The 11,035-nt window shown below is 41.0% G+C and overlaps 1 protein-coding gene and 1 long non-coding RNA gene across 3 annotated transcripts; one reads left to right on the forward strand and one right to left on the reverse strand.

The window, feature by feature from the left end:
- Nucleotides 1–858: 858 nt before the first annotated feature.
- Nucleotides 859–3,873, forward strand: LOC137878573 (C-signal-like). Its single transcript, XM_068718925.1, has 6 exons — nucleotides 859–1,046; nucleotides 2,218–2,272; nucleotides 2,437–2,624; nucleotides 2,717–2,878; nucleotides 2,997–3,107; nucleotides 3,686–3,873. The coding sequence occupies exons 1-6, from the start codon at nucleotides 903–905 to the stop codon at nucleotides 3,797–3,799; spliced, it is 774 nt and encodes a 257-aa protein (XP_068575026.1). The 5' UTR covers nucleotides 859–902; the 3' UTR covers nucleotides 3,800–3,873.
- LOC137878574 (uncharacterized) lies at nucleotides 3,243–10,713 on the reverse strand. 2 transcript variants are annotated; one of them, XR_011103626.1, is made up of 4 exons: nucleotides 10,347–10,713; nucleotides 4,500–4,730; nucleotides 4,394–4,416; nucleotides 3,243–4,300 (listed from the first exon to the last, which is right to left on the reverse strand). It is a non-coding gene; the product is annotated as an uncharacterized lncRNA (long non-coding RNA). The 2 variants fall into 2 exon arrangements; XR_011103625.1 differs by lacking the exon at nucleotides 10,347–10,713 and having other exon boundaries at nucleotides 4,500–6,503.
- Nucleotides 10,714–11,035: the final 322 nt, after the last annotated feature.

Raw genomic sequence — 11,035 nt, forward strand, 5'->3', positions numbered from 1 at the left:
AACTTGCCTGTGTGCATATTGTTTCCTATAAAAGTTTAATATATATTATACCTGTGCTAGCTATGGTAAAATATACTATATAATAGAACTTCTTTAGTTCTGAATTTATCAAACTCTCCCGATTTAAAAAACAGAACTTGTGTCTTTAAGACCCAATTGCAGAACTTGTACCCTGAAGGCAAAAAGGGTGCTTTTTTTTATAACACCTCGGCCGACATGTTTACAAAAAACTAATGTTTCTGACTTTGCACAGAAGGGAGGTCAGGAAAACCTAATGTTCTTAATTTCACTGCAGTGATATTCTGACAAAGGGGAACGGCCCCTCAGCAGGGCTGGAGAAGTCAAAGAACTAGACTCTCACAGTGCTTGAGAGGGCCTTGTGGGTCAGGAAGGTGACACCAGCAGTTAGTTGATCCTGCTTGACATGAAACTGCCTGTATACACTGTTGGGTAAGTTTGTGTGGACAACATGGAGAGTTTGTCTTTAACTAAAAGTCAGTTCAGTGGACCTTTATCTTCAACATCAGTCGTTGTCTTTGTCTTGCTTTGCTCTATTGTTCTCTGAGCTTTAAAAAAGCCAACATGAACGACATTCCACTTCATCTTGGATGTTGGAACACACCTTTGGCACCGTTACCATTTGCTTCCTTTTTTAAATGTTTTGTTTGCTTTCTGAGAGTGTGTTTCTTTCATTCATGGCAAGGCGAGATCCTTTCAGTACGTGAGCCCTACACATCCCTGACTTAGTGAGTCACTCACTTTTTGTGTCGGGGCTGTTAGACAGTATACGGTACACACTCTTTGTGAACTGATAATGTGGGTGTGGCCATGTTAACAACTAATATTAAACAGAGGCTTTCTGCAAGAGCTCAGACGGAGAATTGCAAACTAATGAAGAGGAAATGGCAGCTCAAGCAGTCAGCGTGCTTATCACAGGAGCCAACAGAGGCCTGGGCCTGGAAATGGTTAAGCAAATGCTTGAGGGCTCCTGTCCAGTGAGAAAGCTGTTTGCCTGCTGCAGGGAACCAGATGGACCCAGGGCTGAGGTGAGTTTTTACTTCCTCTTTGACTCATTGTGCTCTTCAACAGAACAGAAAAATAAATCAGAAAAAGGTTTGCAAACCACAATATTGCATGATTTAGAAGAAGCAAGAGTCATAGATGAAAGCATTACATTACATTACAGTCATTTAGCAGACGCTTTTATCTTATATCTTATATTATATATAAGTAATACGAATACAATAAGTGCAACAAGCTAGTATGAATACAATAAGTGCTAAGTGGAAGGCTCAGGGTAGCACTTCCTGAAGAGGTGAGTTTTCAGCCTGCGCCGAAAGATTGGCAGCGACTCCGCTGTCCTGACGTCAGTGGGAAGTTCATTCCACCACTGTGGGGCCAGGACAGAAAACAGCCGTGACCGGGTCGATCGGCCGCCAGGACCTCGGAGCGACGGGGCAACCAATCGCCTCGAGGCAGCAGAGCGAAGTGGTCAGGCGGGGGTGTAAGGCTTGACCATGGCCTGGAGATAGGAAGGAGCTGTTCCTTTCACTGCCCTGTAGGCTAGCACCAGAGTCTTAAACTGGATGCGAGCTCTTACAGGTAGCCAGTGTAGAGAACGGAGAAAGGAAGTTGTGTGGGAGAACTTGGGGCGATTGAACACCAAACAATTGAACAGCAGTGGTGGAAGACATATTCAGATATTTTGCTTAAGTCAAAGAAGCGTGTAAAAATAAAGCAAAACTCCTATTACTATCAAAAATTGCGAAAAGTATTCATGCAGAATGGATTTTTTCTGAATATAGTGAGTGATTCATTCATGTGTGCATGACTTTATTTCTGCAGTTGGTGAAGCTGGCGCAAATTTTAATGACTTTTATACCGTTTGATAGCTCAACCTATTATAATACATAATTATTTATTAGTTGATTTAGGTTTTGTATTCATTTAAATCTGCAAAGTAACTAGTAGCTAAAGTTAGCAAATAAATGTGGTGGCGTATAAAAAAATATAAATACTCAAGTAAAGTATCTCAGAACAGTACTCGAGTAAATGTATTTCATTATACTTCATGATTATTTGTTTTTATGCTTTTTTCATGCTGAATGACCTATTTTCAAGAAACGAGATTTGAAGTGGTGCTTTTGTGTGATTCTTTGTGAAGAAACTTTTTTTGTCGATTAAATTGACTAACTTGTCTTTTCTGTGTATTTCAAGGCCTTGCAAACGCTGGCAAAGAAGCACCCTGGCGTCATCGTTGTCGTCCATCTGGGTACAAGCTCTCTCTTGTGTTACATTGTGTTGAACCCTCCGTCCTGCTCCCATGTCCTGGCACGCACTGGCCTCGACTCTATTAATAGCTCACGGCTCTTGATATTCATCTGACTGTCTGCTATTGACCACCTCTGATGCTCACTTTCTTTCTCTCTCTGTCAGACGCCACTGACCTTTGTAGCATTAAACAGTGTGCCCAGCAGGTGGGCTCTGTGGTTGGGAAGGGGGGTCTCAACCTGCTGATTAACAACGCAGCCATGCTGGTTAAAGCCACCTTGCAGGAAACCACTCCTGAAGACATGCAGAACAGCTTCAACACCAATGTCATTGGCCCTATGAACATCATTAAAGTAAGGGAGAGGAAGATCTGGCACAGAGAACTCTAACACTGTTCATTGAAAGTTTCCTCTTGCTGACTTTCTTGCTGGTGGTCATCATTTAGGAGTTTCTGCCTCACCTTCGTGCAGCAGCGAAGGCCAGTGGGATACCAGGGATGTCCAGCAGAAAAGCAGCCGTCGTCAGCATCACCTCACTTCTGAGTTCAATGGAATATGTAAAACAGACATTTGGCATTTTCCCTGCCATCTCCTACCGCGTCAGCAAAGTGAGTGACAATCTGTTTACACTGTGACTTGCTACTCAAAGGCTTCATCCTACATTTAAGTGCAGCTGTTCACCCATCACCTCAATTGCTTCATCCGTGCCCCCTCTTCTCTCCTCAGGCGGGTTTGAATATGCTGACACTGTGTGCTGCAGAGGAGCTAAAGACGGATAAGATCCTGTTTTCTCTGATACACCCTGGCTGGGTGCGCACTGACATGGGTGGAGAGGATGTGAGTAGCAAGAAACAATGTTGAGGAAGCTCTGAATGATACTTCGAATCGAATCGAATATCTGATACCACACTGAGAAAGCAAAACAACACCAAAGACATCACACAAAGCTGAATTATCAAGTGAGACAGATACCTGAATTGAGAAAGACTTTATAAGATGTTGCTCAATATTAGCAATCATAAATATGACAGAATCAGATTCATAAAACGTATTCATTTTAACGATTCATCCTACACAGCACAGGCTTGTTTTATTCATGCGTTTCACTTCTTTAAAGTCAATTTTAAGCCTTTAAAGAAATTTGCAAAATCTTGTGGTCCCTCGAGTGATTACAGATGTCCTGTAGGCTTTCACTTGCCAAAATCAAAATAAGATATGGATCAGATATGAAAGTTTCCCAGCCGGTCAGGAATGAAAATGGCCAATTGAGTATGTTTTTTTTGAACAACAGATTTGAACCACTTATAGGTAGAGTCCTTAACTGGCCTGTGAGTACAACCATTAGATTCTTAACTCAGAGGAGAGATGACCTCCTGTGTGAGCCTTCATGTTAACTGTGTGTTTCCGACCACCAGGGGGAGGTCGATGCTCCGGAGAGTGTGCAGGGGATGCTCAGCGTGATGGCCTCCCTGACTGAGGAGAAGAACGGAGCCTTCCTGACCTATCAGGGCAATACCCTGCCCTGGTAGCTTTAAGCAACCACTTCATAAACTGCAGTCAATCACTAAATGAAAGTGAAATAAACCAATACTTGTGCTCATTATTTCGCCTACATCATGCTCATTTTACACATAAGTGTGTACTTTGTTGATACACTCTTTGGTGATTTCTTGAATTTGAAATACACTTTGAGTTTTCCTTTGTTTGTTTTTCAAATCACCATGAGGCACTGTTCCACACAGCCACCTTGGCGGGGCAGATCTTAAGCGGGTTGGGGTTGTTCCCGTTTATGTTGGCTCCAGGGCAGAAGAAGGGGTACATCTTCTCAGTGAAGAAGTCGGTGAAGGCGTAGATGGGCGTCATGCTGACAGGGTTGGAGAAGGTCACCAACGTGTCACCAAATGTGCTTACTGTACTGAACCAGCTCCGCCATCTTCTCCCACACATGGTACTTAAGGGAACTGACATGCTTGGCCACATTTATAAGAGCGCCCGACACTTTTTCTGGATCATTCTGTGGTATCTGTGCTCTGTGAGAACAATCACACACAGAAATCTATCATTACTGAACCACTAGAAAGCTTTATCTGGTAGACAGGTGCAGAAGACAATAAAGCTGTTACCTTTTCTTTGTGTTGGTATAATTCTGAAATCAAGAGGAAAAAGAGAGTATTCCAAACTGTTTGCATGGTTAGATGAATTCAGAGAAAAACATTTGCAAACACTTACCTTGAGGAAGAGAGCATCACTGGAAGCGATCTCATTCTCAATGGCTATGACGGCGTGCGAGAAGGTGAGGATACCTCTGGTGATGCTCTCGGACTTCTTCCTCACCAGCTCCTTCTTCTCCTCGTCCTCCTGCTGCAGGGCAGCCAGTCGAGCCGTCTCTTCCTTCTGCAGAAACTCTCGCAGCTGCTCAAACTCCTCTCTGATCTGTTTTTCTGTGGCCTGAGTCTGGTTCTAGCACACACGGAAGTAAGGCTCAATTAATACAGAGAGTACAACGATGTGACTGATAGAGTTTGTTACCACCTGGCTCAAGGCTGGCAACAAAAAGGGAGGCCACACACACATATCTAACCCAAAAACAGTTTATTTGAGTTACATAAACGTAAAGCATAAATGAAAAGAGGTGCAACAGGCCCTGCTGCAAGAGAGAGAGACACTCCCAGAAGTGCTGTCTTTTATGCCTTCCTGGAGGCTCCAATCAGATGGACTGGTATCAGCAGGTGACTATCCCAGCTTCTCCCACCAGGAAACCATCATGCAGCAGGACCATAGCCAACAGAGTGGGAGGGTCGTCACACCCCCTCCCTTAAGATTTGGGTTCTCACTGCAGGCAATCTCAAACATGACCATCCAGTATCCTCCCCTCTGCAACTTTGGTACCTGAGAAGCAATTTGAGAGAGGAGAAAACCAGAGACAGACAGACAGAGACACTGCAGGGAGTACACAAAACACAAGTTAACTTAAACGGTTACAGCTCGGGACATGGCATCAGCCATTGTATTTTCTGTGCCTTTTACATGCCGTATATCTAAATGATATGGCTGAAGGAAAAGACACCAACGCATCAGCCTTTGATTTAGGTTTTGGAGTGAATGGAGAAAGGTTAGGGGGTTATGATCAGTATATACCACCAAAGGTCTTACTCCACCCCCCACGTAAACCTCAAAATGCTTCAATGCCCAGATCAGTGCCAGTGCCTCCTTTTCAATGATGGAGTAATTTAACTGGTGCGAGTTGAACTTCTTAGAAAAGAAACTCACCGGGCAGTCAACACCACTTCCATTGTCCTGCATTAATTTAGCCCCAGCTCCCACCTCACTAGCATCCGCATACAGCGAAAACGGCTGGTCCATCTGGGGGGCTGCTAAGACAGGGGCAGAACACAACAACAACTTGGCAGTCTCAACAAGTGAGAGACCACTCAAACTTAACCTTTGGGCTGAGAAGAGAAGTAAGTGGAGAAACTACTGTGGAAAAGTTTCTACAAAACCCACGATAGTACCCAATCATACCCAAGAAACGAGAAAGTTCTTTCTTTGTAGTGGGAACAGGAAACTGATCAACTGCCAACACCTTTGCTCTTACTGGGCGTATTTGCCCTTGTCCAACAAGTTTTCCCAGGTAGGTTACTGTTGCCTTAGCAAAGTCGCATTTAGCCAGATTAATGGTTAGACAAGCCCAGGCAAGACGGTCAAACAACGCTCTAATGCGCTGAAGATGAGTCTCCCAAGTGTCACTATAAATCACCACATCATCCAAATACACAGCACACCTGACCAACCCAGACACCACCTTGTTCATTAGGCAAGGGAGAATTATTTTTTTGCACAACAGAGACACGGTGAAGTTCAACAAAGTCCAGAGCAAAATGACTTATGCATGAATACAATATACTGAGGAGAAATATATACTACGTAAAAAATTACCATTACAATCCTCCCCTTGATCATTACATTAGATCACTACAATAGTATATATTCTCTGCTAGAAGTGAGAACATAAGTCAATAATATTTCATAACGATTTTAGTTAAGGGCATCATTAGTAGTGAAAACACCAAGCCTGTGGAGGGAACAATCTTTATCATAGTTGGGAAAAGTGTTTAATTGTGCAGTCGTTAGAACAGAGTGCTCATGGGAATACAGGAGGAGTGGATGGGACACTGATTTGTTGATGGTTCGCACTAAAGGACAGTCTAACAGACGGATTGACACGTACCATCATCTGGATATTTCACTAGTTAGTTTGGTTAACATTGGCAGGCGAGACTAGAGAAGTTGACTGACATGTAGACAGAATAATTAAGGTGTTGAAAACACAGATTTCGTTGTAGCCTGTCATCAATCAGGGGCATATCAAAACATCAACACATAATACTCAAAATGGTTTACATAGGCACATCATTACTCAATAAGGTTAAGGCATTAGCTGTTTGTTTTTTTTAAATTGTAAGCAAATCTATGTTGTAGCAAGCTAGGGAATGTTAACATGAACATGGGAAGAGAAGTCTCCTGAGACGGGGTGAAACACAAACACTGGACCTCTCTGTTGAACAGTATCATAAGACAACATATCAGTGAGTTTCATAACAAACAATAATCAAACAACTTAAACGATTTGTAAGAAATTCTATCATATTACCATAATGCACATTCAGAATCAAGTGTCAGTTTAATCGATTACTTTATCAGGTAAACTAAACAAAAGCACTAGCTGTTTTATGAGATCATATTTCTCAGATAACAAGCTGTAATAATAAACATAAGTATTACGCAGAAATGTCACTATTAAAGTACTACTCATCAAAGGGAGGAAAACAGTCGGGCATTGAAAACAAGTCACATGTTGCAGGATTGGCCTTTTTCCTTCTTTTCTAACAGCATGTCTAGGGCCAATTTAAATCAATGTAGTGTATTCATATCACATGTTATTTGCCGTTTAGTTAAATTACGAACCGTTTCTTTAATTTGATGGTTGCTGGTTTTTGGTTCTATGTTATTTGGTTGCTATGGTTTCTCATGCATCAATTATTAGGAAACACAATTATTATTGCACAAAAATACAGAAAACACATTGAACCTCTTAGGCCACACCCCCCCGGACCGTGGAATGTGTGCCATGGTGCTGGAGATCTGCCTTCCATCGCCGTTACTTAGGTGCTCGATGCGTTGTTAGCAAACAATACATTTTCTTTAAAATACAAAAAACTGCACTCTTTTGTGTACCATGCTGAATTAATACAATAACATTCCATATTTCTTTGCTTTATTTCCACTGACCGTTACTTTAAGTCTAGTCTTAAAATCCTGAAATCTACAGATGAATGATACTACTTCGTCTATTCTGATAAATCCCTGCTGTGATACATCGTATTGTATTGTAATTCCTAATAATAACTTAATAAAATACAAATATTTATTGCTGCAGTTCTTTTATATTCCTTAATGCCAGTTAACAACCAATTTGAATACAGTGATATTTATATTATTTAATGTAGAGGCTCAGCTCATCATGTCATCATGTTATCTTGAGAGTTTAGATAGTAGATACTTTATTCATCCTGCAAGGGGAAATGTGTTTGTTACAGCAGCAGAAAATATACTAAAGCAATTAAAGTAACAGAGTAAAAAAATTAAAGTTTAAAGTATAAAAATGCACAATATATACAATAAAAATGGCAGAGTAAAACTATAGAATATATACAAAAAACATGCACAGTAGTGTATACAATGAAATAGAATGGTATCATTAACTAAGCTAAAATAAACAGTAGTGCAAAATTTAGATTTAGTATAAGAGGTGCAAAATGTTCTAAAACGTTTGTACTCATTGTATTTAAATGGTGTTTTTATTTGCTTTGATGATGCATCAAGATTTTGATGACCAGTTGAAGAAAGGGATTATAACCTGCATGGGACAGTTACAAAGTAAAAGTATAAGATTCAATCTTATTCAATCTCTTATCACTGTTAGAAGACTGGGATTTTGGTAGCCTTTTAGACAAAGGTTGTGGTTTTAAACAACGTTGCTGAATATTAAATTCTGTACAAAATGTGGATAACACACATACTACATATCTCCCCTGTACCATGTTATCTCTGCTGTGAGCTAATTTAGCGTACTACTGGAAGAGAGCATGTGGCAATTGTCTGCAATAATTGAATATCATAAGTGAGGGATATTTCTGTAGGCTCACCTAGCATGAGTGTTGTGAGCTAAAAAGAGTAACCTGATAATAAAAATTAAAAAACGCTTGCTTAGTCGTAGCATCAGCTGCAGCATTTCCTGTTGAAATGGGATCAGAAGCGTTAGTGTGAGCATCACATTTCATAACAGACAGTTTTAGGGAATACATTCTTTACTTGTCATCTGAATATAAGAAGTTTTCCTAGCAACTATGACAAATTAATTCATTATTTGTCTTTACTTAAGCATGAATTTGCATTTATTGCCCTCTCAGAAACATGGCTTACTGAGGACTCTAGATACATCTTTAAAATAGCAAAATACAGTTCAGTTCACCATGCAAGAGAGGATGGATCTGGAGGTGGAATATCTCTGTTTATTCATGGTGACTATGAATTCAAAAGTTTGTCTTTACTCTAGTTACCTTTTCCCTCTTATTTATAAAGCAACATGAGTTACAGAGTTACATGAGTTCTGTATTCAAGATTAATAGAGCTAAACATATTAATACAATAATGGATAATACATCGTTCCACAATAATGGTAGGCACATCTAATGTATTAATCTAATGTGTGAAACGGCAGAAAGGAACCATGAGCTCCCCATGTTCCTGAGTAAAAACTGATGTCATGTAAACGTCTCTTTGGTCAACGTACTGTGTGAACGGTGTGTCAAGTTTAGGTAGTCCAAGTGTCGGAGCTGACAGTAAAGCGTCCTTTATGTCATTAAAGCAGCAGTCGAGCAGTCAGTCCAGGTCAGTTTGTTCTGCGCAGAAAGATGTTTACCATGAATCATGGAAGACAGGAATGCCTCTCTTTCTGAGTAGTTTAGGATCCACTGATCTAATATGACGTCATTCATATAAAGCTCATCATTTGTTTCTTAGTTGTGTTTTAGGCACATTTTGAATTGCCTGTATTCTCTTGGGAGAGAGAGTTTTGCCCTCTGCTGTGATCACATGTCCCAGATATGAAACTTTATCCAGAGCAAATTTCAATTTGGACGGATAGCCTTGTGACCATTTGCAGCCAAAAATTAAGTAGGATAACTGTAATTGTAAATTACTCTAATCTGCATGCTTCTTCTGTGGGGCTGCAAATCATGATGTCATCAACATAGTGTAACAAGGCAGAACCATTTGGTAACTATAAATTAGCCAGATTGTCTGTGTGCAGACCATAGAGAGGAAGGCACCTCAGACAGCTCAGCCATGTTTACAGACGGAACATTTCAAACCATGGTGTGTGCGTGTGTGTGTGTGTGTGTGTGTGTGTGTGTGTGTGTGTGTGTGTGTGTGTGTGTGTGTGTGTGTGTGTGTGTGTGTGTGTGTGTATCAAACATAAGTTGAGTTACTCTTTTACTGTTAACATTGATGTACATCATATTCTATATACATATTACTGATGTGAGTTGAGTCTTACTGTGCAGCCAGTCAGACATGTCCTTCCATCTCCAATAATGGGCCTCGTGCATAGGACACATGTGTGAACTCCCTCTTAAACAACTCAGATTGTGTGGGAGACAGAGAAACAGAGACAGCAGCAGCATTTTCTGTCCAATAAATGTCCATCATACATAATTTCTCTACCTACCAAATTTATAGGGCAGTGATCAGACAGTAGAAATGAATGTTTGTCTGTGATGTTATCTAATATACAGGATAAGGGCTTTGTGTACATTTCACTAATTGGTATTCTCCTGAGCCAATCAAAAATGTAACATATTTACCTTTAATAGTTAGCGTGTCTTGTGGTAACTTTCTAAAAACTAAATTTTTGTTCGAGTACATCTGGCATGTGGGTTGAGTGGTGTTTGTATGGTTTCTAATGTGTGTATTGATGTACAAGTTTGTCATAGGCAGAATCTAAAGTTAACTCACCCTCTGTTGTAATGCGTGTGCGTCGAATGGTCCATCACTGAGGTCCGCCCCGCCGCACCTGCTCCTCCCCTTGACTGCTGATGTTGAGCCCTCCCACCAGTCCTGCCTCCATAGAGATTGTGGGCCGTCCCTTAGACAATGTCCAAGTTGCCACTTTTATGGCACACAAAGTTTTCAGCCGGTGTCTGTTTTCCAAAGTAAATTTTCCTCCTCGCCTGTCATGGCCTGGTTTCATTGTCAGCTGGGCATCCTGACGTTTGCACTGACGAAAGTCTTTGCTTGTTCTCTGTCGCTGTACTGCTTCTCAGCGTGTTCAGCATCTTGTAATATGGTTGCAGTCTTCCATATCACACAATTCTCTTTAGTGTGATGTTTTTCAGATTCATAGATGGCAGGGAAGCCTTCTTACAAAGTTCTGTCGTATATAACATATTCCAGGTTGATTACGGCTGGTGTGAATGCCGCACCTCTTTTATGATAACGCACAAAGGAGGTCATAGTTCTCCTGAATTCTGTGAAGTTGCTCTTTGAACTCTCCAGTTCCGGTTCATATTGTCACCAGTGTTCATTGACGGGCTTGTAGCTGTGGGCGTTGACATGGTGCCTGTAGATTTTGATGAGTCTCGTTCTTCTTCACCCTTGGAGTGTTGAGTTTGGCTGGAATGTTGTTTGTGCCTGGGGAGCATACA

The sequence above is a fragment of the Cebidichthys violaceus genome, unplaced genomic scaffold, assembly GCF_023349555.1.
Source record: "Cebidichthys violaceus isolate CVI_PGR_0920_01 unplaced genomic scaffold, fCebVio1.0.p SCAF_23, whole genome shotgun sequence".
Lineage (NCBI taxonomy): Eukaryota > Metazoa > Chordata > Actinopteri > Perciformes > Stichaeidae > Cebidichthys > Cebidichthys violaceus.

What these genes read in the sequence shown, in the direction of transcription:
- LOC137878573 (XM_068718925.1), top strand. Translation starts at nt 903, where the DNA reads ATGGCAGCTCAAGCAGTCAGCGTGCTTATCACAGGAGCCAACAGAGGC. An exon ending in CATCGTTGTCGTCCATCTGG is followed by an intron (nt 2,273 to 2,436) that starts GTACAAGCTCTC and finishes TCTCTCTGTCAG; the next exon opens with ACGCCACTGACCTTTGTAGC. An exon ending in GCCCTATGAACATCATTAAA is followed by an intron (nt 2,625 to 2,716) that starts GTAAGGGAGAGG and finishes GTCATCATTTAG; the next exon opens with GAGTTTCTGCCTCACCTTCG.